Source organism: Plecotus auritus, assembly GCF_963455305.1.
Source record: "Plecotus auritus genome assembly, chromosome: 6".
NCBI lineage: Eukaryota > Metazoa > Chordata > Mammalia > Chiroptera > Vespertilionidae > Plecotus > Plecotus auritus.
This window is the reverse complement of record NC_137773.1, coordinates 170,181,580-170,207,148: the sequence shown is the minus strand read 5'-3', so window position 1 is coordinate 170,207,148 and position 25,569 is coordinate 170,181,580. Positions and strand designations below refer to the sequence as shown.

The window sequence follows — 25,569 nt, the reverse complement described above, 5'->3', positions numbered from 1 at the left end:
TGAAAGGGAGGGCAGTTGGGGACAATCAGGCCTGCAGGGGAGGGCAGTTAGGGGTGACTGGGCCAGCAGAGGAGGGCAGTTGGGGACAACCAGGCCTGCAGGGGAGGGCAGTTGGGGGGACCAGGCCTGCAGGGGAGGGCAGTTGGAGGGGATCAGACCTGCAGGGGAGGGCAGTTAGGGGCAATCAGGCTGGCAGGGGAGCAGTTAGGCGTCAATCAGGCTGGCAGGGGAGTGGTTAGGGGGTGATCAGGCTGGCAGGCAGAAATGGTTAGGGGCAATCAGGCAGGCAGGCAGGCAAGCGGTTGGGAGCCAGCAGTCCTGAATTGTGAGAGGATGTCCGACTGCCTGATCCACTGGGATTGGGCCTAAACGGGCAGTCGGACATCCCTCGAGGGGTCCCATATTGGAGAGGATGCAGGCTGGGCTGAGGGACACCCCCCCCCCGCCCCTGTGCATGAATTTTGTCCACCAAGCCTCTAGTATATCATAAAAACAAATTTTACTTGCTTCCTTTATTTTTTTTATTTGTTATTTTTATTTAAATTCTTTATTGTTTAAAGTATTACATGTGTCTCCTTTTCCCCCCATTGACCTCTCCCAGGCTGCTCCCAACCCCCAGCACATGCCCTCACCCCCCTACTGTCTGTGTCCATTGGTTATGCTCAGATGCATGCATACAAGTCCTTTGGTTGATCTTTTACCCCTTCACCCCTTCTTTTATTTTAAAAAAATATGTCAACTAGGATACTAAAAATTACACTTGTGGCTTGCCTTGTATTGCTATTGGACAACATGGTTCTAGAATGTGAATTCCAGAAGACATGGAATAGTATTGAGGGGGAAAATTAAGTGGGGGGGATGCAGGTCACATTGGCGAGATGCTGAGCTCCTCGTGGGTACCAGCTTCTATCCCGCAGGACTGGTGGAGGCCCGTGTTATCTCCGAAACTGAGCTGCCTCCGGACATTTCCCTTCCTCTGGCCTTCCTGTGAAATCAGGGCCTGCAGAACCACTGTGAGGGGGCTTTAGCGAGAGAATGGTAAGCCTGTGAGGTGACTAGAAGGAGACAAGAGAGCAAGGAGAACCACCAGGACAGAGGTAGGGGTGCCGCAGAACCCCAGGGAGCAGTAGTTGGTGGGGGTCTTGGCTGCACAGGAGCAAGAGGAGGTGAAGACCCCCAGGGAGCCCCTCTGGCCAGGCTTGCGCCCCCCTTGGCAGAGCTCACTCAAGGGACCGCAGGCGGTATCGGAAGCGCACGTCATGGCTGGGCTGCGTGGTGCCAAAGCCCCAGCGCTGGGGGTCCACGGGCGGCACAGGCGTGTTGGGGTCCACCAGCTCCAGGTCAAAGTGTGTGATCATGAGCAGGACAAAGAGCTTCATCTCGCTGAGGGCCAAGAACCTGCCGGGACACATGGAGACCCCCGAGCCCCAGGGCATGGTGTAGTGGTGGATCTTTTTGCCTGCCTTGTAGAAGTCCACCTTTCGGCTGCCATCGGGGTTGAGGAAGCGGTCGTACTTGAAGGCAGTGGGCTCGGGGTGGATGTCAGGGTCCATGTGCACTGAGAGGTAAGGGAAGAGGGCCACGATGTCTCCGCTGCGGAGCCGGTACTCCTCCCCACTGGCCATCGTCAGGACGTGGTCATCGTGCACCACCCTGAGCAGGGTGGGTGCTGCCCCCAGCCGCAGTGTCTCCTCCATCACGCTGTCCAGCACTGGGGTGCGTTGCAGGGCACTGACGTCGAAGTTGAAAGACTGCCCGGCCTCCCCCAGGACCTGGGCAGCCTCCTCTCTCAAAGCCTGCATGGCTTCTGGGTGCTTCAGGAGGAACAAGAGGGCCCAGAAAGAGGTAGGCCCCGTGTTCCCCTGGGAGGCCCACAGCATCATGAAGTTGAACTTGTCCTGCATGGCCGGGGCTACCCCCTGCTCCCTCAGAAACTGAAGCATGTAGGCTATCCAGTTGCTTACGCCATCCTTCTCCAGGTTTTCTTTCACAGAGAGGGTCTTGTGGAAGAGCCGCTGGAGCCGGCCCACTTCCAGCCACTCCCGGGGCCCCAGCAAGGAGTAAACAAACCTGGGGAACAGGCGATCAAACTTACGGAACTGCGTAAATAACTCCTCCGCCTGGAGCAGGTCCTGCTCCGTGTCCTTCGTGTAGCCAAACAGGCTCAGATAGCCAGCCTTGAACAAGACGTTGTAGCAGAAGTGAAAGAGGCCATCCTCATGCCAGCTGCTGGCATCCGGGCTCGGGCCCGCGGGTCCCAGGATAACCAAGGACAGGCAGTCCCGCATGGTCTTGTTGAGATCCTCCAAGCCGTTGCCCATGAGGTGCTTGGTGCTGGCGGAGTGTATCATCCGGTGGTCGCCTGGTATGGACTGGTATCCAAATACCTTTAGCACCAGTTTTTCTGCATACTCCACGAAGTCCAGTTTTCTCTTCACGTCCTTGAGGATGGGGCCGAAGGAGAGGGGGTCCATGACGAAGGTGAAGTATTGGCCCCCAAGCTGCACTGTGAACACATCCCCGTGCTTGGCCCGCATGTGCTTCAGGAATTCAGGCATATTCTTCCGGAAAGCCATGGCATGGCCCAGCCAGGGCACAGAGCCCTTGTCCAGAGGGGGCTCCTGGGGCCTGCGCTGCCGGAGTAGCCCCAGCAGGCACAGGTACCCTACAATGACCACCAGCAGGGCTCCCAGCACCGGACCCCAGAGCACCATGGCTGTGCTCTTCCAGGTTAAACTCTGGACAGACTGTCCAGAGAGCTTTTGGGAGGCCTTGGCAAGCTGGGGATGGGAAGATCTGCCCACACGGACCTTGCCCTGTGGCTGCAAGTTACAGTAAATAATCCCGGTGAGACAGTATGTGGAAGTGAAATTAGCACTTGCTAGAGCCTGGTCATGTGGGGGAGGAGGAGATGGGATCAGGAGGAAGCCTGTAGCTTAGGGTCACAGCCCCTTACCAGCTCCAGCATCATCTCCATAAAGCCTTCCTTGCCTCTACTCCCACCTCCATGATCTACTGACCACTCACCCCTTTATTTACTCATGTGCAATGATTCATTAATTTGCTATCTCATTCATCAGAAATGTACCAAGCGATAACTAAGTTTCACATCCACCCTTCTTTATTTGACTTCAGTCTCTGAGCCTCTGGCCTGGGGGCCTGGCCCTGGCCCAACTGGTTTGCATACTTGTCTAGCAAGGACATACTGGAAATCTTGAGAAAGTATGAAATTTCTTTATGGCAGCTGGGCTCTTGACAACCGGCCCACGTCACATATATCGGTGTTAACCTAAAAATAAAAAGCCGAAGTGAGAGGCAGCTGGTGTTTATTTAAGATCAGGCAGAATCAGATGATAGGGGCCTCTGTGAGGTGTCAGGTCAGGTCCCTGCCAGCAGGCCCCAGAAGGAGAAAGCTGTCCCATTCATCCGGTGGTCGCCTGGTATGGACTGGTATCCATACCAGTCAAGCAGCCCAGCCCATTGTTGCGATAGGTGAAGTTCAGACTCAATCCAACCACTTCTGATCACCCCCCGAAAGACTCTGATTTCCTAAATGACCTGCAAACAGGGACTCTGTCTCCTCAGATAACCACAGGATTTCCACATGCCCTCCCGAGTGAGTTCCCTTTGCGTGTGCAGGTCCACTCCACAGGAGCTGGAAACTTCCCCACTCTTCCTCCATGAAGTCCTCTCTGACTGCTTAGGGCACAGCAGGAACTCAGCACCATTAACTCTCTCCAGCCTTAGAATCCAGTTGGCAAATTGTGGGCCAACTCCAATGAGTGGAACTTAGTCCCCCAGTTTTTAATGGGTGGCGGTACCACCTTACATTCATTCTCACTTTCATTCATTCATTCATTCACTCACACCCACTCATCTATTCATTCCCTCCTTCCTTGGAACAGCCCCATCTATCCTTTCAATAGATATTTACTGGTCATTTACTGCCAGAAATGTTGCTACAACCTGAATGAGACAGACATAGTCCCTGCCCTCATGGAGTTTATGGTCTAAGCCAGGCGTCCTCAAACTACGGCCCTCAGGCCACATGCGGCCCACCGAGGACATTTATCCGGCCCACCAGGTGCCGCTGCCTGTCCTGCTTAGCAGCCGACTCGTCCCGGGCCCACAGTGCGCATAGGAATTTGTTCATAGTTTTTTTTTTTTTAAACTATAGTCCGGCCCTCCAATGGTCTGAGGGACAGTGAACTGGCCCCCTGTTTAAAAAGTTTGAGGACCCCTGGTAGACTCTAAGGGGAAATATATTAAATCATTGCCCACAGCAGTATATCATTACAATTGTGTTAAGTGCTGCACAGAGAAGAGCAGATCGAGAAGGGGAGTGGGGAATCGGGAAGGCTACATAATCTGGTGGTAATTAAATGAAGGCCTGGAGGATGCCAAGGCCAGGTGTGTTGGGTGGTGGTGGTGCTAGAGATGGAGATAAAGGTGTGTGGAGTGTGCTGCTCAAAGCATATGTCAGGGTTGTCCTAAGGTACAGACAGGGTGCACACCTACTCTGGGCCAATGTGGCTGCAGAGCTGAGGGGAAGAGCCTCCAGCAGGGTGTGGCTCCCCAGGCTCAGTTTGGATTCGTGCTTTGACCCACTGCATTGAACCCTTTCTCACCAGCCGTGGGGTGTCTGAATCTGTGGTAGGCCAGTTAGACAGACATGAGCAGAGCAAGGACCATGGGCCAAGTACAGAAGGTCACCAGGTGGAAAGCCTCAGGTGCCTAGCAACAGACAATTGTAGGTTGGGACCTCTTGCCCAGGGTGACCTCTCCTTCCCTAGCATATCACTGGCTTGTCCTGTGGTCTGGACCTCCCTGACCTTTCCTCCCTACAGATGACATCTAGGCCTCAGTTGTACTAGTATTGCAGCTGCAGACCCAGAAAAGCAGCAAAACCAGACAACCGACACCAAGACTGACCTCAGGACCAGTTGCATGGAATAATGACCCCCTGCCCTGGTGCCCACCAACCAATCAGTGGAGACCAGAACCCTGAAAGGACACACCTGGAAAGCTGCTGAATATGCTATTGAGATCTTGCCCTGGGACCTCCCCTAAAATCTCCACCCTTAGGACTCAGAGGAAGGAGGAGCCAGTCTCTCCCTCCTGGGAGCATGCCTGCACCCACTTTCTCCCCCTTCCCCTCCAGGCCTGTCACCTTTACCTCCCACACTTCTAAGCTCCAAGGGCCCTTCCTTTGCCTCTACAACTTGTTTCATAAGCCAATTTCTTCTACCAATTACTTCTTCTAACTCTGTGATCTTATAAATAAATGTTCTCTTATAGTCTGAGTCTTGGCTCTGAATTCTTTCCTAGCCAGAGCTCAAGTACTGAGGTTGCTGAACCCAGGTCCCAGTCTGGCCCCACAGGTGCCCTTCCCGCTGCCGCCAACAGATCCAGACTTGGGGGCGGCCAGAGGGACCGGCAGGGATTCCTGGCTCTTCCGCCGGCAGAGGCCTCCCAACTCCTCCGAATTGACCGCGGTCAGCGATCTAGACAGAGCAGGGCACCCCGAGACAGGTTTCTGCCACCCACTCTTCAGCCACAGTTCTGCAGAACGTAGGGGTGGGGTTACCTCGGCGGGCAGGATGGCCTGAAAGGACCAACGACACGCAGAGGCGGCCTCCGGGCGTGCTAGAGCGGCTGCGGGGGGCCCCCACGGCCGGAAAAGCGGTGATGCACTTCCGGCTCTGTAGTCTGCGCTAGGGTCCATGTGTAGGTGTTCTCCGCCAGTCCCTCGGGGGGAGTTTGCGCCTAGGCTCTGTCTGTCATTTCGTCTGCAGAGCAGTCAGTAAGGCAGTGGGACTGGTGATGTCAAAATTTCTGCTCGGGTCCGAGTTCGTTATCTTGCAAAATTGAAGAATGAGTTCACGGACAAAGACGGTAAGCGGAAGCAAAGTTTGAGAGAGAGACAGACTCCCCGCCGGAGGGAGCAGCAGGGAGGGGGCCCAACCGGGTTGCCAGTTAAGTTTCTCAGTCTAGGGGTAGACATATGCTTTGCTGGCTTCTGCTTGGTTCTTTCAAAGAATTCTGCCTTAGTAACATCCATACATTGTAAAGCTCACGTCTCCGCCCACCCTTCTTTCCTGCCCAGTTGGGTTGCCGGTTTTGTCGGAACAGGGCGTGGTCAGCAAGCTGCATTCTGCCCTGGTCTGTAATGTTCTCCTCCACACACCCCGCCTGTGATCCCGTCCCTGGCTGCCTAGCCCTCTTCTGTCTCTTCACTGGGTTTGGAGAAGGACTAGCGGAGGGGGAGCCTCCTTCCCTCCCATCACCGCTGTTTCGAATACGCACGTTGAGCGAAGCCACCACTTGGCCCAGACTCGTGGCAGTTCTCATAAGCCCCGCGAAAGCATTGTTTCGGTGTCCTTCCGCATTTATCCATATATATGCTCAGGATTTTGAGCAACTGGGCACCGACCAGAAGGTTCCATTTATCTGTTGTGGTTACAATATTGGGGTTCTCTGTGCTATCTCTAGTCCGTTTGCACCGCCAATCCCCCAGTCTTTTTGCCCTTTGTTCCAATGCTAGACGATAGTGACTGCTCCCCCCAATGCCTGCCACTTGCTGCCCACTGCCTCATCCCCAGAATGCAACAGCAGTCCCGTTGGAATGGAGGTGCAGGGGAGAAATTATTTCACTCTGCCTTTAGATCGGGTAATAGTTTCATGTAAGTTCGGGATGGGCTTATGGTTCCTTTGCCTTCCTAGCATTCAGGGTTTCTTCTTTTTTTCCAGGAATTGAAGGGAACTCCTTTATGGCAGCTGGGCTCTTAACAACCCGGCCCAGGTCACATACCTACATCGTTGTTAACCTAAAAATAAAAAGCCGAAGTGAGAGGCAGCCGGTGTTTATTTAACATCAGAGAATAGCTATTCAGGAAGCATTGATTCAGGCAGAAGCCCAAAGAGTGTTCTGATTATGGGGTGAAGGGAAGGGGAATAATTATGTGAATAGAAGAGACTGAATATACATACGGATAATGGCCAGACCATCTAGAAAAACAGAACTCTGACCTACAACCTTAAGCAATCAGACCAGGAAGGTAATCCATTACCTGCAGTAACCAGTCCAAGTCTAACTACTCTCTCTGTCAACGAGTCCAGGAAGCCACAATAATCCTTGTATCCCCTAACAGCCAGAGTTTGATTAATATGCTCCCCTAGCCAATTACATACAATATTTTGCTTCTAGCCAACCCTCATGCCAACAAATCTCCACTCAGAACACACCCGAAGCCTTCCTTTTTCCTACTATAAAGCTTTCCCACTGCTCTGCCTACTTTGAGTTTCTGCCAAATGCAGGTGACTATGGCCAACTCCCTTGCTATAATAAACTCTGAATAAATATCGTTTGCTTGTTCCCGTTTGGGTGGTCTTCATTTATTTCCACAACTGTGTTTAAGTTTAACTTCCTGACATGCTGTGTGATGCTAGGTAAGCCATTTCCTCTGTTTGGACCTTATTTTCTCCAACTGAACATTTGAAGAAATGTTCAACATCTATTTTATTCAACAAATACTCCTTGGCACTTTAAGATTCTGGGCCCTAAGAGGTGCTGGACACTGGGCGGATGTTAGAGGCACAAAGATGAACATACCCAGGAAGTCATCTGTTCTCTAGGAATGTAAAACAGTAAAGGAAGGCAGATATAAGGCACATAGTCAGGTGAAGTATATACTAGCTTATATCAGCATCCACCCTACAAGGGTGCAGAGAAAAGGAGAAGTGTGGTCTGTGGGAAGAGGATTCCCAGAGGAAGCCTGTGGTGTCCCGGGCAGTGGATGTTTCGGGGAGACCTTTGGAGGGAAGAAAGAAGGACCACAGAGACGAGGTGCCTTCCATCATCCTGGAGAAGCCAGAGTGGCATGAATGTTGCAGCCTTCACCTCTCCCTTGTGGATCCCTGGCCCATGCAGAGCGTGGGCTGCTGGGTGTGGGGCTAGCATGGCTGGCAGGACCCCTGGGTGTGGGCTGCTATGTCAGGCCCTCCCCTGTCTGGAGCGCCCCTTCCCCACACTGGGCAGCCCCCGAGTGGGCCCAGGGCACACTCACTTCCCCATGGGCGGCCCAGGCCATGGCCAGGCCACTGGAGCTGCTGCTGGGACAGCCGGCACTGGCCCTGGATGTGCCTGGTGAGTGCGGCACCGGCACCACAAAGCTGACTCAGTTGTGCCCCCAACTCTAGGCCCAGATAAAGGGCGGAAAGGGGGTAGTGAGGCCCCCGGGAAATGGGGCTACATCCCAGAGTGGAGGACCTGGAGGAAGAGGCTGGGAGCAGAGTGGCTTTGACACTCAGAGTGACACACCAGGAGAAGCCCACGGGGTCCGTCAGGGAAAAGTTGTGTCCTGAGCCTGGGCACCACTGGAGGAGGCCACAAAAGGGTCCAAGGACAAGTGTGGCTGTGGGCCCCATCCAGGCCGCAGACCCCTGAGCCCTCCTGTCCCACAGCCAGGCCCTGCGCCTCCTGCAGCCCAGCCCAGCCACCTAGATGAGCTCTGCTGAGGGAGCCTGGGGGTGTAGCTGCGTCAGGAGGGAGGCAGGGGCTCTTCTGTTTACTCTCTGATTGAGGTGGCCTTTCCACCCTCCTGGCCTGCTTATAATCTCCATTTGGGGCATCACGGCCATCTTTATCATGATGAAATGGAGAAGCACACACGCAGCTGGCTAGCTGCACATGAGCCGAGTGCTGGGGCAGAGGTGGTCACCACGCTATGCGCAGTGACAGTTGCCCAGAATTTCCGTGACACCTGTTTTACAGAACTGGTTATGTTTAAGCTAGGTCTTGAGATGAACATGAGTTTGCAGGCTCAGGAGGGAGGACCTGGATCTTCAGGCAGGGGGAGCTGCAGGTGCCAGGGCTCAGATCTGGGCAAAGAAAGGGTTTGAGTTCATAACAGGTTGGTGACAAGATAAAAGATAAGTAAGGGTGGTGGCTGGGGATGATCCTTGGCAGGTAAATTGGGCCCCTGAATAGTGAATGGGGGTGTTTACGGTGCAGAGGATTTGGACTTTTTCAGGTAGGCGTAGGTGAGCCAGCCTTTGAGCCTTGGAGTGCAGGATAAGTCCCTGTGGGGACTTCATAGGCAAGAATTGGCAGGAAATGGACCAGACTGGTGTCCCCATACAATGGAGATTTCGATCCTGATTGAGGCAATGGTTGGGAATTATAAGTCTTGATGGTGCTAAGCGCTCTTTGTTTCTTAAGAGGGTGAGAGAGAAAGGAAAGAAAAGGTGCAGGAGCTCTGGCTCCTGGGAGATTCTGGAAAAAGGGGACATTGAGACTGGGGCCTGGGGGAGAAAAAGCAGGGTGGGGTGTTTTAGAGAGTATGTTGGGGTGGGGGAGAGCAGAGAGTAAAGTCAGAGTTTGAGTATGTCCCATTGAGTACAGTTTCCAGAGCAACTTGAGTGTTCTGGAAGCCCTTAGCTGCCTCCTTGGCTGGTGGCAGTGACATGGAGGGAGAGAAGAGAAAGGGGTGCGGGGTGGGGAGGGTGAAGACAGAAGGCAGTATGGCATAGCAGATAAGAGCCAGAGATTCAGACAGGCGGGAGTTGTGTCTCAGTCTGTATCCTTGTGGGAAGGTAATCTCTGATCCTTGGTTTCCTCTTCCATAAAATGGATCTAACACCCTCATAGGTCACGAGACATACACAAAGTAATATCTGTGAAGTGTTTGGCGCAGGCTCAATGAGTGGTGGTTGCTTTTGTTATCACCATTGGTGACCTCTGAAGGAGGACTCATTGTGGGGAAGGATATCACCTAGAGCTCAGACAGTTGTTTCTGGCATAAGGGATGGGAAGGGGAAACCTGCACAGAATCATGAAGGAGGTGAGAGGAGGTTTGCTGAAAAGAGATGAAGAGACATGAGAATACTGATGGCTGATGGCTTTCATCTTTGTAAGTAGGGGCAAGATCTGCTGACAGTTCCTTTAGACATTCAGAATCCAGAAACTCAACCAGCATCCCCTCCAGTACCTCTTGGTGCCTGGTGTACCCCTGACTCCAAACCTCGGTCCTGGGGTTGTCCTTAGGGCATTTAAACACGTGTTGTTTCAGGGCTCAGTGACCTTCGAAGATGTGGCCGTCTACTTCTCTGAGAATGAATGGGCCTGCCTGACCTGCACTCAGAGGGCCCTGTACAGGGACGTGATGCTGGAGAATTATGGGGCTGTGGCTTCCCTGGGTAAGGGTCTTTCCCCTAGGACCCTGTCTCTGTCCTTCAGAGTTTCCTGGTTCCTTCTTCCTCAGAGGCTCTGGGTTCTTCGAGAGCCCTCGGCTGAGCAGCACCTTCAGGGTCATGGATTCTTAATGACCCAACCTCTGGTTCCTGGGCAGGAGGAGGTCCTGTTATCAATTCGGGCCTCACATAGGACCTCCTTGCCCCAGGGTCAGAGCTGCCCACCTCCTAACCCCTGTGCTGTGGGTACAGTGAGAAGGGAGCAGATTCCTGGTGCCCCCCGGAGCCCTCAGTTCCCCATCCCCTAAATTTGGGAGATGCAGCCTCATACCACATGGCCATGCAGATGTCTGAACTTGAGAGCTCTGAGGGAGAGAACCAGAAAGCTCAATTCCTCAGTGAGTGAAATCGCCCATTTGCTCACTCAAACTGCTATTAAGCATCTCCTGCTCTACTTGCTGACCTTTGGAAGCTCTGGCTCCTCTTCCCTGGGTGTCTTCCCCTTTCCCTGGATGTCCTTTTCTTGTTCTCCCTGGTAATTTCCCTTCTTTCCCCTCCTTTCCCTGGAGACACAAGCCTTCTGGAGAGGAGTCCTGGGATTACTCTGTGTCGCCCCACTCACCTGTCTGTCCCATTTCCTTCCCCTCAAGCAGCATTTCCATTTCCCAAACCGGCTCTGATTTCCCAGCTGGAGCGAGGGGAAGCCCCCTGGTGCTCGGCTCCCCAGGGAGCTCTGGATGGAATGGGCTCAAAGGGCATGTCCTCAGGTGAGTGGAGACACACGTGTCAGTCACCTGACCAGTTCCCTTGTCTCGATCTTTACATTGTAATAATTATGTGTTCTCTTAACCTGGTGTTGTGAACAGCAGGGGGATTCCTTTTTGTTCTCTGTGTTCCCATGGTTTTCCATCTTCTTGTTTTATTCATCCTGGCTCCTCTGGGTGCCATCTTCATTCACATGTTATTTCTCTTCCCCATCTTTTTTTTTTTTTTTTTAAATATATTTTATTGATTTTTTTTTTTTTACAGAGAGGAAGGGAGAGGGATAGAGAGTTAGAAACATCGATGAGAGAGAAACATCGATTAGCTGCCTCCTGCACACCTCCCACCGGGGATGTGCCCGCAACCAAGGTACATGCCCTTGACCGGAATCGAACCCGGGACCCTTCAGTCCGCAGGCCGACGCTCTATCCACTGAGCCAAACCGGTTTCGGCTCTTCCCCATCTTTGATGTTCTTACATGGCCACCACTTACGTTACTCCCTGACTTTTCTGTTTACTCTCTGATTGAGGTGGCCTTTCCACCCTCCTGGCCTGCTTATAATGTCCAGCAGAAGATTCTGACTGCCCTTTGGGGCATCACGGCCATCTTTATCATGATAAATCAAGAAGTCTCAATAACCCTGAACCAAACAGTCCCTATTGCTCAGGGATTTCTGGTGGGGAAAGCTATGGCATTCCTTTAGGCCCCACACAGGGCTTTCCTGCTCCTAACTTCTCCGTGAGAACTCTGTCCCCTTATTGCCTCGTTGGCCCCATTCTATCTTCTCCCCACAGGGGCGTTTTTGTGGGCACAGTGGGACTCAAACTCTGTCCTCAATTTCTCCATTCTCACAGTTCCTTGCTGCATCTATCAGTCTTTCCATGTTTGCAAACTCCTGATTGCAAGTAACAACCATTTCAAACTGGCTTAAACAGTAAAGAGGAATTTATTATTTCATGTAACTGGAAAGTCCATAGGTAGAGAGGGCTGCAAGTAATTTAATAAGAATTTCAATGTCCGCTCATTTCCATCTCCTTGTATGTTGGCCTTGTCTACAGTCTGGCTTCTCTCATGATGGTAAAGGTGATTTGTGACTCATACCTGAGAGGGAAGTGAAGCAGGCCTTCTGCAGACTTGAACCATTGCTAATCGGAGTTTGAGTATTGTTCCAATGAACCAGCTTAAGTCTTATGCCAGCTCTAAATCAATGACTGTCCAGGGAAATACTGTGCACCAATTGACTTGGCTTGGACTGTGGTCCCTGAATTGATCTCATGTAGTGAGTCAGGTGGGACAACCTGCTTAGCTTAGACTAGTGAGAGGCCTACACTAGGAGCTGGAGTTGGGATCACTTCCACACGAAGGGCATGGCTTCTCCATAATGGGGGAGAGATAGAATGGATGTAGGGAAATACCTACAGGGTCCTCTGTATTCTCAGGATCTCGATGCTTACTCTCCCTGCCACCCAAGGGAATTTAGGCAGAAAGCCAACAGCTAAGTTATTCCTTAAGCCATACCCTAGCTCCCTGAACTGCAGCAGATCTCCCTGGAGCTCACGCTCCTACTCAAAGTCCACTTTTGTCTCAGAGAAGAGAAGAGACTTCTCAGGGAACACATAGTCCCTGGCATTAGCAGCATTAAAAGGTTGTCATTTGGAAGGTGTAGAGTTGATTTGTTTCTTTGGAGGCTTCAGATGGGCATTCCAAAGGGACAGATCTTAGCTAAGCCCAAAGAATAGTGTATTAGAGTGGACTTTTGTGTAGAGGTGTCTATCATTAGAGTAAGAAGTGACTCTGGAAATGGCTGAGTGAGGCTGTGAGGCCATTTCTTATGGAGAGACCCATGGTCGATTCTTTGTGGAAGAGATGGCAATAGAAAGATGGATAGGAAGGAAGGAAACTAAGAGATCATGGTTTCCTGACATAGCCTCTGGTACAGCTCCTTGCAAGTCCATCCTATCCTGATTCTTTCCTAAGTGGAAGACTGAAGAGACCTTAGCCTTTCCTACTCTTGACATTTTAAAGTGAGTGATTTGTTTTCATATTTTGGGGAACTGATAGAATAACAATTTCCTGTACCTCTATTTCCTATCCTTTATATTTTTTTATTTATTTTAGAGAGAGAAGAAGGGGGGAAGAGAAAAAGAGAGAGAGAGAGAAACATCAGTTGTTGTTCCATTTATTTATGCATTCATTGATTGATTCTTGAATATGCCGTGACTGGGGATTGAACCAGCAACCTTGGCATATCAGGATGATGCTCTAACCAACTGAGCTACCCAGCCAGGGCTTATTATTTATGTTCTTATGCCCCTTAAGTTTCAAGTCATCTGTGTTGCCAGTCTTTCCACCCACCTTCATTCTCTTCTTATAACTTTCATCTCTGCTTCCTTCCTAATGGGCTCCACTCCTCCCACTGAGCCACCCTTCTCTATATCTTGGCAGGCTCTCCATTACTTTTCCTTTTTTTGTTGTATGCTACCCTTCCCTGCACCAGAGGGCTCATCTGGGGCATAGTGTTTCTCTAACACAGTGGGTCCTGCCACAGTCAGAAGGCTCACACCATACACGGCGTTCCCTTATGACCCGGGGCCCTGCATCAGGAGACTCACACTGTACACAGTGTTCCCTTATGACACACTGTACACAGTGCTCCCTCCTGCCATGGTGTCCCTTCCTGCTTGGATTTCCCATCTTGAGCAGGAGGAAGAGCCATTGAACCTGAAACCACTTACTGGTAAGTGAGAAGGAAATGAGCACTTTTCTCCTAGTCACATACTTTCCTCTGTATTTCCTGTTGTAAAATGTTAAAAGCTCATTTTACCATTTATTTTCTAAATAAAGATCCTCTAAAAATCTCCAAATCAATCAAGAGAAAACAAACTCCAAGCTTTCAGCTTCAATTGAACAGGCACAATTAATTAAATTGGGTGCATTTTGGGTCATAGACTCAAACTGAATAGATGGCCTACAGTCAGCCAACATTTTAAAAGTAAACACTTGCCCTAACTGGTTTGGCTCTGTGGATAGAGCATCGGCCTGCGGACTGAAGGGTCCCAGGTTCGATTCCGGTCAAGGGCATGTACCTTGGTTGCGGGCACATCCCCCGTAGAGGGTGTGCAGGAGGCAGCTGATTGATGTTTCTCTCTCATCGATATTTCTAACTCTCTATCCCTCTCCCTTCCTCTCTGTAAAAATCAATAAAATATATTTAAAAAAATAAAAGTAAACACTTGTATTTTACTCATTGTGTTAGTTGCCAAGGATAAAAAAAACAAGTAATATTTGGTGCTTATTCCAGAAGGGCTCACAATCTAATAATAGGACATTATATGGAAATGTATAATTATAGCAAAATATGATACTGTGAAAGAGGTGTGAATAAGACCCTATGAGAAAAAAAGAGGAGGCAGTCTTTTCCCAGCTCTGTCTCAGGTAGTTTGGGGAAGTACTTTTCATGGCAGACCTGGTGATTGGATTGAATGAGAAAATTACACTTCCTTTTAATGTTAACAAGTATGAGGGAGATTCTTCTCGCTGCTCCCCTCTATGTGTGACGAGCTCAGGTTCCGCAGCTATACCACAAGGATTCTTGATTTCTGACCAGGTCTTCTGCCCCGAATCCTGGCTTGTTCTCATTTTATAAACTAGACCACTTGGAAGTAATTCTGATTTGTCCCCCTTAGATTCAATTGGACTATTTCCCAAGAGCACCACTGCCCCCATGCTTGGGTCTGGTGCTGAGATTCACAGCCCTTAGGAACTCGCTGTCTAGTTGTTGCCTTTGTTTTTGGTGGCTTTCTGTGTGTTAGCTCTGTTTTGTCATTTCTGCTAGGTCAGGCCTCTGGCACTTGAAGAGAAATGGATATATTGGTGACTTTAGTCACTCTGTCATGGGTAATCAAGACATTTGCAGCTCTGATTTCTTCTTTCAGAGGGTGTGTTGAAGAGTGATGAGAAAGAAGATTTTATTCTGAAGGAGGAAATTTTTGAGGAGCCACAGGACCACATGGTACCATCAAGAGGACCCCCGTGGTGTGGGTCCCGGAGATTCTGGTTTGGAAAAACCTGTGAAGAGGAGAAATGCAGGTTAGGAAGATGGTGTGACGACCCCAATGGGGGAAGTGTGGAGAACACTACAAATGATATTATGGAAGTGATTGCCAAAGATGAAATGATCTCAGTAGAAAAGAGTTCAGAAAATACTGATGTTAACACCCACCTGGTTATACATCAGAAAATTCTAAGTGAGGAGGTATTCTGTATCTGTGAAGAATGTGGCAAGTGTTTTGATCAAACTGAAGACTTGTATCAACATCGGAGAATTCATAATGGAGAGAAGGTCTATGGATGTAAGGAATGTGGGAAGACTTTCAGTTTTAGATCACATTGCATTGCACATCAGATAATTCATACAGGCGTAAAACCCTATGTATGTCAAGAATGTGCTAAAGCCTTCATTTGGAAGTCAAAACTGATTCGGCACCAGATAATACACACAGGAGAGAAACCCTTTGAATGTAAGGAATGTGGGAAGGGTTTTAGTCAGAATGCAAGCCTTCTACAGCATCAGCGAATCCACACAGGGGAGAAACCATATACATGTAAGGAGTGTGGGAAAAGCTTTATTCGGAACCCAGCTCTTCTTCGACATCAGCGAATCCACACTGGGGAGAAGCCTTATGAATGTAAGGACTGTGGGAAAGGCTTCACATGGAACTCAGATCGTGCTCAGCACCAGAAGATCCACACTGGAGAGAAGCCTCATGAATGTACTGACTGTGGGAAAAGCTTCATTTGCAAGGCAAACCTTATCCGACATCAGAGAATCCATACTGGGGAAAGACCCTATAAATGTAATGACTGTGGGAAGGCCTTCAATCAGAAATCTGTTTTGATTAAGCACCAGAGGTGCCATGCTAGAGAAAAAACCTATTAACTGTCAGACCTCCCACCTTCTGGAAGATTAGAGAATACATAGTGGTGATACTTGTTTGTGATATTCATGATACAGGAACCCCAGAGACAAAATGAGATGACTGTCCACATTTGCTATAGCTCTAATAGCCAGTATTACCTTTCTACTCCTGAACAGATACCCTGTACTCTAGCAAGATTGGTCCCCCTGTTCAACCATGTTCATATTAGGCAACATTTAGTTGAGCACTTACTCTGTGCTAACTACTATACATACATCCTCTAATTTTTCTCAGTCTGATTAAGGTAGATATTCATCCTCATTTTATAAATGAGAAATCTGAGGTTGAAAGGTTATGAAACTCATTTAAGGTTGCTTAGCCTGTGAGGGCAAGAAGGAAGAGAGCAGAGTCAAGAAAACAGAGAAATGAAGCTGTATCACTAATGACAGTATTAAAATTGTATTATGTTAGGGACAGTGATTTTTTCCCCCTGAAACTACATTGTTCTAAAATGAATATTATTTATGCAAACCACTCTGGTATAGCTTCTTTTGATTTTGCCTTAGCATACCTACCCCACCAACAATGTATCTTGTGATGATGCAATTTCTTGTTAGTAGGAAATGAGATCCTAACCCTTGCTCTTCCATAGTTAAGTCTTTGGGGCGTGATCAGAGGAGCTCCTATAAAGGTCCCAGGTTATGCATACCATCCAGAACTTGAGATAAAATAACCTTGAAAAGATGTGACTTAAGTTCCACACAAGGACCTTGTGGATCCCGGGGAAGTGTTGGTCTCAATAGGATATGGCTGAGGTCAGGATACTTCCTCTGGACCCAGCCTTCTTGGTAGAGTGGTTGTTTTGTGGAAAACAATGGTTGAGCATGAATGTGAGGTAAAAAGAGCTGTAACTTTGAGCTCCATGTGGGGCATCACAGTGGCCTGGTAGGAACTAAACAAATGAGGACATCAACAGTGGCGGACGAGTGAAGTTCGCCGAACCGGTCAGGACAGTCTAAGAAAGATATGCAGGGGCAGTGTGGTAGGCTTCTAGCTGGGGCCTGGACTCACTTCTCCCTGCTCCTGACCTTCCCTCATTCGTGGTGGCTCTCTCTATGAAGGACCAAAAAGCACTGCCTTTTTGACATCCTGGGGGTCTTCTGGATATAGAATAAGATCGCCACTCCGTTCCTCAACTTCCATTTATTCAGCAAACATTTCGGAGGCTCCTCTGTCCTGCGGCCTCCACCCCGTCCAGGGTAGTCCCTCAGCCCAGTTCAGATCCCCCTCCAGGCTCCAGATTGCTCTTCCAGGCCCTGAAGGGAAAGGTCCACCCGCAGGTGGGAAATACGTCCAGCAGGGCCTGGGCCTGATTCTTCCCAGAAGTGGCTTCCGCCTCCAAGGGGAGGGACTACTTAAGCGGGCTCCGCAGCAACCGAAGGAACGCTCCGCTTCTAGTTCCCGCCTCAGACTCCGCCTCCTTTCGGAGGAGGTCGGTGGTGCGGGGAGCAGGACCCGGGCCCGGAACCCGGGGTGTAGGAAGGAGATGGGATTTATCTAGCCTGTCCTCCCGTCTCCTAGGCTTGTCTCGCGGAAGTAGGAGGAACCACCGAGATGTGGGGTCCTCCAAAATTACTAGAGGGAATCTCAAGGACGGTTTGGGTCAGCGGGTCAGTGTGAGGAAGTACTTCCGGGGCGCAGCCATTGTTCACGCAGAGAGTTTGGTTTGTGAACACTCGCGGGCCGCGTGCAAAAGCTCTGATCGTTGGGACTCTGCGTAGGCCGCTCAGAGCCCAGGGTGAGCGGGTCTGACTCGGCCCGAGCAGGAAGAGGAGGCCCTGCAGGGAGACGAGAGCGGCGGCTGCTGCCACCGGGGTCCTCATCCCACCCCCGGGCTCGGGTCGATCCTGTCGAGAGGGGGCGCTAGCCTTCGTCTCCGACCCCCTGGTTTCTCGTCCCCAGCACAGCCAGCGGCTTGTTTTCTTTTTGGGTACTGATAAAATGTGAGGGGCGTTGACACTGAGGTTCTTAAAAAGCCTTCATTGAGCTCCAGGACACGCTATCCACAGAGAATAGGTCCCTCGGCCGTTTCAGCTCCTCTTGTCCCGGCTGCGGAGACCCCAGCCGCACCCCTCGGCCTGTGTACACCTTAACGTCTTTCTCCCTCTCCAGGCGGTCCCAGGAAGTCGGTCTGTGAGCACTTTTATCTACTCACCTGGCCTGGTGTCAACCCCATCTGAAAGCTTATTAGTGTCCCTAGAGCAGGCAAAGTCTTGGAAGTACTGAAATGGTTCCCCCGCTCCCCACCGCCGGCCCCCCTCCGGGATGGAGGCTACTTAGTTCACAAATTGGAGAATGTGGAGTCCTGGATTTGGATTGGCCCATTTGAATGTTTAATAAAAAAAAAAAAAATCTCATGACGAGTCATATCCATCAAGCACCTAATGTCCAGTGTTTGGCATGTAATTTCCTATGTACGGTATTGGAGATAGGGAAAGATTTCAGGACCAAGAAGTAATCCGTTATTTCTCTTGTCATTACATCCATTTAACGTTTCCTCATTGTCTTAACCTAACTGTTGAGGTTGGTGATCAATGGGATTAAGCCTTTGGTCCTGTTAGTGCCGTGTATTGGGTTGTGATTCGTTAGTGGAGTGTATTGGGTTGTGATTTGTTCCCCGTTGGGTTTTTATTTATGCTTCAGCTCCATGGTTATGCTTTTCCCCAGAGGAAGAAGTGGAGGGGAATGTTTGGTAGGGTGACCAGTGCTGCCATTCTACTTTTAGATCAACTGTGCATCAGACCTTTTTGCTTAAGTTATTTTGTTTAATATGTCAGTATTATTAAGTATCCACTGCAAGGGACACTTATTACAAAGATATGATGACAATATCATGATTTAAGAGAACTGGAGGACACAGGGGTATCCATTTACTCAATCTGAACCACTGCTTTGGTTACCCTTGGACTTAAACCCTCCATGAGTTTAGCAGCATGCCTGCTATCTGGCCACTGTGAGATGTGTATTGTCACTGACACAAGGCAATAACTGATGAATAATAGTTGATATAGCCTCGAAACAGGGTGGATCAGATGTTGTGTGCAGGAGTTATGGTCAGTAGTTATTGTTACTAATGCTTCTTTCTTTACCTTCAGCTCCTGAGACTTAACCTTTCCTCAAGACCCGAATAAAAGAGGTCAGATAATGACAGCAATGTCCTTAACAGCTGGGCCCCAGGTGAGCTGGGTTTCCTCTGTCTCTACATGAATACATATGTGTATATACATATATATTTATATATGCATGCACGCTTATATATATGCACATATAAATATACATTCATATAAGTTGTATATACATAAGTATACATGCATATATATACATATATTACATACATTTATGTATATAAAATATGTAAATTTCTCATTGAGGTATAATTTATCTACAATACAAATCTGAACTGTATAGCTCATTTTTTAGAAATATACACACCTGCCCTGGCCAGTGTGACTCAGTTGGTTGAATGTTGTCCCATGCACCAAAATATCACCAATTTGATTCCTTGTCAAAGTGGGTTGCAGGCTCCATCCCTAGTAGGGAGTGTGCAGGAGGCAGCCAATCGATATTTCTTTCTCTCTCTCTCTCCCCCTTTCCCTTCCTCCCTCTCTAAAATCAGTTAAAAGAAAACATATTTTAAAAATATATATAGACGCTTGTATGACCATCACTCATATTAAGACATAGAACATTATCAGTACCACAATAAGCTCTGTCATTTGCCATCCCAAGCAGTCCACCCCAAAGTTGTCTGTTATTTTGACCTCTGTCACCATAGTTTAATTTTATTTGTTCCTGAACTTCATGTAAATGGAATCATTCAACATGTATTCTTTTGTATCTGCCTTTTTTTGTTCACCAATGTGTTTATGAACTTTACACATAACAGTCCTCTTTAATTGCTGAATAGTTTTCCATTATATGATTATATTACATTTTATTTATTCATTCTTCTGTGGATGGATATTTTTATTGTTTTCAGAATGCAGTGAATAGGAATGCAGTGAAAATTCTTGTATATGCCCTGTGGCTAGGTCATAGGGTATACATTTGATTAGTTTTAGTAGATGCTGCCCAACAATTTTCTGAAATGGTTGTTCCAATTTATATTTTTACCAGAAGTACATTAGAATTCCAGTTGTTTCACATTCTTATCAACACTTGCCATTCATTATTGCTAACTAATTTTTAAATTTCCTTTTCCGCACAACCAGTGATGGAGCACCGTTTCACATGGTTATTGGCTACATGGATCTTGTCTTATGTGAAGTCCCTGTTCAGTTATTTTCCCCATTTTTTAATACATCGTGTGTCAATTTTTCTCTCCTGGTTGTAGTTCTGTATTATGGATATGCGTCCTTTGTCAGATATATGTGTTATGAAATATCTTCTCCCAGCCTTTGGCTGGCTTTTTCACTCCCTTAGTGATGTCCTTTGATAAGCAGATTTTTCTCTAGCCTGTTCCAAGTAAGCAGTGTTTTCTTATTGGATCTCTAACCTCACTACCTCTGCATTGGCGGGGGGCGGGGGGAGGGGAGTCATTGACAAATCAGAGAGCTCTGTGCCTGGGGTAGTGGACAAGGAGACAAGAATGAGGGAAGAACTGGGATGAAAGCAGAATTGGGAAATGACAGTAAAATGAGCAGCCCAAATAATCACCCAACCGTATTACCAAGTGGGGAGGGGCTGAGAGCTAAGGTGTCAGCCATATCCAGTTCCATGTTAGTTCTCCTTTTATATATATAAAATCACGCTCAGGCTCAAGCCCAGCTCCTATATAGTAGTCTGTTTGGAGGTCACTTATATTTGGAAGCTCATGTATTTGGTTCTAACTGGGAAAGTTTGCTGAACTCTGGCTGCCTGGCTGCCTTTAATTGGCATCCTCTTTCCCCACACCTTCCAAAATTTACACAAAAACTCACCAGGCACATGAGGGACCCAATACTAAATACACACCATTGTAGGTGCCCTTGCCAGGCCTCTCATTGTCAGTGTTGACCATCACCAAAGCCCTGAGGCCTGGAAGAGTAGGAGCTTGTTGTTTCAGGAGCTGCTGACTTTTGAGGATGTGGCCGTGTACTTCACTGCGGAGGAATGGGCCAGCCTGGTACCTGCTCAGAGGGCCTTGTACAGGGATGTGATGCTGGAGAACTATGCGGCTGTGGCCTTCCTAGGTAAGGCCTCTGCCTCGGGTCTCTGCCTGGGCCCTCAGAAGTGAAAGGGCTCTCTTATATATATATATTTTTAAATATATTTTATTGATATTTTACAGAGAGGAAGGGAGAGGGATAGAGAGCTAGAAACATCGATGAGAGAGAAACATCAATCAGCTGCCTCCTGCACACCTCCTACTGGGGATGTGCCCGCAACCAAGGTACATGCCCTTGACCGGAATCGAACCCGGGACCCTTCAGTCCGCAGGCCGACGACGCTCTATCCACTGAGCCAAACCGGTTTCGGCGGCTCTCTTATATTTATTAGCTGACCCCAAATGCCAATGTCAAGAGTTGCCAGGTACTGACAGCCCCGGTGTCTATTTGACCTACAAGAAGACTTTCCTTTTTTTCCCACCATAAAAGCTACTCTCCCTACCTAGCTACGCTCCCTCCCTGCCTTAGAGAGGTACCCTCACCCTAGCATTGAACCTCCAGATTATCTTGAGAGAACTCGGCCCCTTAGTCTCCCTGTGGGAGTTGCTCCTAAGAGCCATGTGTCTGTTTTCCCCCAGTGAGAATTTTCCACCCCCTAGCAAAGAAGGTAAGAAATTTTGTTTCTCCTTACATAGAAATTTGCCTCCCAGGCTATTACAGGCTTCCTTGGGAGCATGATCCTGAGGCTTCTTCCCAGGACCCCTATTTAGGGTATCTCTAGCTCAGTCCACCCAGGAATTGCTCTCCTCACCTGTGGCTACAACTCAGTTTGCGTCTTCTTTCCTTCAAGCAGCATCACCCCGTTTCAAACCAGCTCTGATCTCTCAGCTGGAACAAGGGAAAGAGCCGTGTTTCATCGAGCCACAGGGAGCCCTGAGTTGGAGAGCAGACCTTGCAGGTGAGTTAAGCAAGGGGTGCCCTTGCCAGCGATGTCTTTTCCTTTGCTTTTATTTCATCAAAATGAAAAATGTGTGTTCTTTGTGAAAAGCATCATGGAATACATTGGGGTCCTTGCTCACACTCTGACTGGTCTGTGATTCATTGCTTCCTATCCGTTTACACCAAGCATGTCAAACTCGTGGAACGAGGCATGCGGCCTGCTGGCTGCGAGTTTGACATGCTTGCTTTACACTGTAGTAAACACCCTGCCTGAGTGTTTCACGCACTGGGATACTTTTATCCCTAGGGATGTGTAGAAACTTTTTTCTAAATACTTGTCTGCTTGTATGCATATATGCATAACCCATGGATACAGACAATAGGGTGGTGAAGGCCCCGGGCAGGGGTGGGAGTGGGCTGGGGACATCAATGGGGGGTGAAAAAGGGACATATGTAATACTTTCAACAATAAATATTTTTAAAAAATAATAATAAATACTTGTCTGGTTATGTGTGATCACCTTTTTCCAGTTTCCCCCAGTTTTACAAAATTGGTAAACTCAGTGTAGTATTATTTATCTACTAACCAACAGAACAGATAGAAAAATTTATTTTTGCTTTTCATGATAATCTATTAAAATTCTATTTTTTATATTGAAATACTTTAAGGTCGTTTACAGATACTTTGATTTTTCCTTCCCTTTAGGATACAGCGCAAAAATAAGAAGATGTATCTACTTAGCTAAAATGATGTCATATGCCATAAAATTAAAAATTATTCAGAATCATCTCTTCTGGGAAGACAGGACAAAGGCTTAATTCCTTACGTTTAAATACCACTTTTCAGAGTAAGGAGTTGATTTAAGAGCCATCTGAAATGATGTCAAGTATGCATTTTCTTGTTCTGCTGACACATGCATTTCCTAGATTTAATGTTTTTTCATTCATTAAAATTATTCATGTTGATATACAAAGCTTGCTTTCATGTCCTTTAAAAAACAGCTTTATTGAGGTATAACTCACAAACTATGCAGTTCATCCATTCAAGATGTACAGTTTAGCGGTATTTAGTACATTCAGATTCATGTTAGCATTACTACAATCTACTTTTAGAACAATTTTGTTATTAAAAAAGAAACCCTGTATCCATTAGCAGTCACCATCCCTCTTCCCCGCCCCCCCCCCCCCATTCAGTTTTAGGCAGCCACTTATTTACTTTGTTTCTACAGATTTGCTTGTGGATATTTGATATTAATAGAATTATACAATATATGGTCATGTTCAGCTGGCTTTCACTTAACAGGTTTTCAAGGTTCTTCCATTTTGTAACATGTTGTGCCCCATTCCTTTTATGTGTGAATAATACCCATTAGATGGATAATATCACATTTTGCTTATCCATTCATTAGTTGATGGACATTTGAGTTGTTTCCACAGTTCTGGCATTATGAATAACTAGAGGCCTGGTGCATGAAATTTGTGCACTCAGAAGGGGGGGGTATGTTTCCTCAGCCCGGCCTGCACCCTCTCGCAGTCTGGGAGCCCTCGAGGGATGTCCGACTGATAGCTTAGGCCCGTCAGTCGGACATCCTTAGTGCTGCTGCGGAGGTGGGAGAGGCTCCCGCCACCACCACTGCGCTCACCAGCCAAGAGCCAGACTTCTGGGTGAGCAGCGCTCCTCCTGTGGGAGTGCACTGACCACCAGAGGGAGGGCAGCTCCTGCGCTGAGTGTCTGCCCCCTGGTGGTCAGTGCATGTCATAGCAACAGGTTGTTCCGCCATTTGGTCAGTTTGCATATTACCCTGTTATTATATAGGATGCTGCTGTGATCATTAGTGTACAGGTTTTAATGCAGACATGTTTTCATTTCTTGTGGGTACATACTCTAGATATATACAGGGTGGGGCAAAAGTAGGTTTGTAGTTGTGAGTACGTGAAACAGTTTATTTTTTTGTATTATTAGTTATTAATTACTGTATTATTTTCCATATGAACAACTGTAAACCTACTTTTGCCCCACTCTGTACTTGCTAGGTCATAGGATAATTCTGAATTCTGTCTCCACCCTTGTGAAGCTGGGACATTAGTAGGTAGGAAAAACTCAAGACCGAATCAAGGCCTAGAACAGCTTCCACATGGAATGTTGACCACACGGTGGTGCTATTTACTTCTTCAAATCCGCATTATTTAAAACATTTCTCTTGTATACCCTTGATCTGGGACCAGCCTGGATGGGGCCGATCCTGCCTGCCAGCCGTGAAGCTCAGTGCATTTCCTCCAAGGAGATCACTGTCCGTGACTGTGAGAGCCATTCAAGATACACATCACCTGAGTTCTCAGAATTCATCTTCAGATCTTAAATGATGTAGTCAGCTAAAGAGTGTCGGCTGACCTGGAGGAGAAGTGATTGGCATTGGGAAGCATGTTGAATTGATACAGCCCTTCATTCATCCTAGACTGCTGCTTGGGTACAGGAACAAGGTAAGGGATCATCATAGCTTTTTCTCCCCCCCCCCTTTTTTCATTATTATGTTTTAATTTAAATTCTTTATTGTTTACAGTATTACATATGTCTCCTTTCCCCCTCATTGACCTCTCCCCAGCCGCTCCCACCCCCCAACACATAGCCTTCTCAAGGGCTCTGTGAGCAAGCCCTTGGCGAGGGTGGAAGAGAAGAGCTACCATCTGATGAGCATCTGTGAGGTGCTAAGCTCCTTGCATTCATTGTCTATTTAAAAATTTCTAACAAATTTCACGAGGTAGGCATTATTCCCATTTTGTCGATGAGGAAACAGGCTGGATGGGTGCATTTTTTGGTCCGGTTATACAGCTCACAGTGGTGTGATTCTGTTTTAAGCCCAGGTCTGACTGTTTCCACAGGCCCTAAGTTCTCTTTCTCCATGTGATCTGTAAGATGGAGCCCTGCCCTTGCAGCATTTATAACTAACTTAGGGAGACAAGATTCCTAAAAGTGTGTTTAATAAAATAAGGCGACGGCAACTTAAAACTCATGAAAGGGAGTTACTTTTGTTGACATGGAAATGGTTACAATATATTGATAAGTGAGAAGAAGCAAGTTGTGAATAGCAAGTTAGTCTTCAGTGGAGGCCAGCAAGTTAGTCTTCAGTGGAGGCCAGCAGTGGGTGGTATTGTGTCCACTGCTCAGATCTAGACAGCACGGGAGGCTTCCCACTGCTTCCTACCAGCCAACCTCTTCTCAGGGTTAACCATTTCTACTCCATACTATAGGTTGGGTTATCTGTTCTGCATACAAAGGAAATAATTTAGTATATATACTTTTTGTTGTTAATACTCGAACCCAAGGACATTTCCCCTTGATTTTTAGAGGGAGTGGAAGGGAGGGAGGGAGAGAAACATCATGTGAGAGAGACACATTGATTGGTTGCCTCGATTGGTTGGCTCCTGCACATGCCCAGACCAGGGCTGGGGATCAAATCTGCAATCCAGGTATGTGCCCTTGACTGGGAATTGAACCTGAAACACTAACCACTGAACCATGTCAGCCAGGGTAGTATGTATACTTTTTAAAAAGTATATATTTTATTGATTTTTTACAGAGAGGAAGGGAGAGGGATAGAGAGTTAGAAAC

At 48.1% G+C, this 25,569-nt stretch overlaps 2 protein-coding genes across 2 annotated transcripts; one reads left to right on the top strand and one right to left on the bottom strand.

The window, feature by feature from the left end:
* Positions 1-540: 540 nt before the first annotated feature.
* Positions 541-2,743, bottom strand: CYP8B1 (cytochrome P450 family 8 subfamily B member 1). Its single transcript, XM_080673346.1, has 2 exons — positions 1,225-2,743; positions 541-1,022 (listed from the first exon to the last, which is right to left on the bottom strand). Exons 1-2 carry the CDS (start codon positions 2,712-2,714, stop codon positions 866-868), a joined length of 1,647 nt encoding a protein of 548 aa, XP_080529472.1. The 5' UTR covers positions 2,715-2,743; the 3' UTR covers positions 541-865.
* Positions 2,744-17,575: 14,832 nt separating this feature from the next.
* On the top strand, positions 17,576-22,912 carry KRBOX1 (KRAB box domain containing 1). Its single transcript, XM_080672249.1, has 5 exons — positions 17,576-17,671; positions 19,029-19,110; positions 20,978-21,104; positions 21,871-21,978; positions 22,666-22,912. The coding sequence occupies exons 2-5, from the start codon at positions 19,078-19,080 to the stop codon at positions 22,776-22,778; spliced, it is 381 nt and encodes a 126-aa protein (XP_080528375.1). The 5' UTR covers positions 17,576-17,671; positions 19,029-19,077; the 3' UTR covers positions 22,779-22,912.
* The last annotated feature ends 2,657 nt before the right edge of the window (positions 22,913-25,569 follow it).